Source organism: Seriola lalandi, unplaced genomic scaffold (genome assembly GCF_002814215.2).
Source record: "Seriola lalandi dorsalis isolate HSWRI2012SDOR001 ecotype SW California unplaced genomic scaffold, Sedor1 jcf7180002054769, whole genome shotgun sequence".
In the NCBI taxonomy this organism is placed as follows: Eukaryota; Metazoa; Chordata; class Actinopteri; order Carangiformes; family Carangidae; genus Seriola; species Seriola lalandi.
The window spans coordinates 1295-3203 of NW_019525322.1; the positions used below are offsets into that span (position 1 = coordinate 1295).

General features: G+C 39.7%; 1 protein-coding gene across 1 annotated transcript in view; it reads left to right on the forward strand.

The window, feature by feature from the left end:
* The first annotated feature begins 691 nt into the window (after nucleotides 1-691).
* The window catches only part of LOC111669077 (transmembrane protein 41A-B-like), an 8081-nt gene continuing 6863 nt past the window's right edge, over nucleotides 692-1909 (forward strand). Inside the window, exon 1 of the mRNA XM_023425297.2 lies at nucleotides 692-1245. Within this exon, the coding sequence (XP_023281065.1) occupies nucleotides 1106-1245 (140 nt within the window). The 5' untranslated portion in view covers nucleotides 692-1105. The remainder of the gene's footprint in view (nucleotides 1246-1909) is intronic.

The window sequence follows — 1909 nt, forward strand, 5'->3', positions numbered from 1 at the left end:
ATTAGTTTACTACTGAGTTACATCAGTTGTGCACTGAAGTATCCAGGCTTCTTCCCTTCATCTTCTTTTGACGGTCTCATATAACTCAATTCAAATGTTATTTCTGGAAATATATTCATCTTTGCAAAGTTTTTTACAATCTAAGATAGATAACGATCGTTAATGTAACACTGATTAATGGTGAAAAGAACACCTGTAAAGAGGAGTGATGTATGTAGTTTAAAATCCCACTGCTGTTTGGCATTCATGGAGTGACTCTTGGCCAAACGTACTGTGCACAGCACTGCAGCCTACTTTATTTGTGGAATTATGGTTTTTGGAGATTCACTTGATCTCACAGAAAACATACCTACATAAAATATAAAGATACTTCAAATTAAAACCCCAAAACAGACATATTTTGAAACACAAAATTTAAATCAACTCTGAAAAAGATCATGACTTCACACCTTTTTTCTTTTGCCAGCATGGTTACGCAAAATCATTTACTATGAACTATAAGATCATTCACTAGGATTTTTTTTTTCAGTGGTGTCTGGTGTATGTTTGACAATGGCCGTCTCAGCGCATTTTCTAGTTTTATATATCACTTTTTATGATGGACTCCTGAGCACACATGGACTTTACCACGTCGCCCTCTAGTGGCTGATTTGTGTAAATACACGTTGAGATTACATATAGCTTCAAGTTCACTTTAAATAGCCAGGCGTGTAAATTTCCCTCTGTTGGACACAGTTTTGGAAGATTTAATCTGAAATGTGACAGTCTCACGAAAAGACGAGTAGGGAATAAAGTTAAAAGACAGGTGTTTTAGCTGCTGTGAGACAGTGAGGCACAAATATCAACAGCGTATTTTCCCTGTCTGAAGAAAGTTGTTGGTCGCCCGCTGCCATGTGATCCTTCAGCCGAACCCCAGCCAGAATGTCAACCGTCATTTGTACCCTGCTTTTCGGTAAGCGACACCCCCCTTCCTCCCCTCAGTGCCGTCAAACTGAACCACAACACGTCGACTCTTCTTTCCACGGTGGTCTTTCCCTCCTCTTAAATTCAGCCGGAGTTGTTTGCAGAGTTATCCGGTGAACAGGGAGTTATAGCGGGGAGCACCATGCGCTCCTTAGCGGGACTAGTTGCCGTCGTGGCGACGGCAAGTGTCTACCTCTACCTGCTGTCGACTCATCTTCCCCCGGGACCGAAGCAGCTCCAGGCGGGCTCCGAGGGGGAGGACGAGGGAGTCCATGAGTTCAGGTAAGGAAAGAGACTGTAACTATAAATACCGACACCAGACTCGAAAATAGTTTTATTCTTGGATCAAGAAATGAAAATATTGTAAACACAATGATTTATTCTTGATGTAATTCGGTTGGGGATTACACACGTTTGTTTTAAGGTTACATACAAAACATATACAAGGTTTGGAGAAAACAACAACAATAAAAATAATCTCACAAAGTTACTTTTACACACACACACGCGCACACACGCACGCACGCACGCACGCACGTTTCTTGTCACACATGATAGTAAACTGGTTTTTAGACTGTTGATAGGATAAATCAAGACATTTGAATACGTCACCTTGGGTACACCTGTTGGAATTGGGTTGGATATTTTTGTTCTCACATTTTTTGGATACAAAGAAAAAAAAAACAATTCATTGAGAAAAATAATTGCCAGGTTAATCGATAAAGAAAATAATTGTTTGCTGCAGCCGAAATAATTAGTTTACTATCACACATGACAAAGACAAACAGCAAACCCCCACATTTCAGAAGCAGGAAGCAACACCTTTGGCATTTTTAACTCGAAAAATGAAACATTTAAAATACTTGGTGACTAATTTTCCTTGGATTAATCAGTTAATCAGCTCTCCTGACCTCCTATAATGAATCAATGTCTACTTATGACTTGT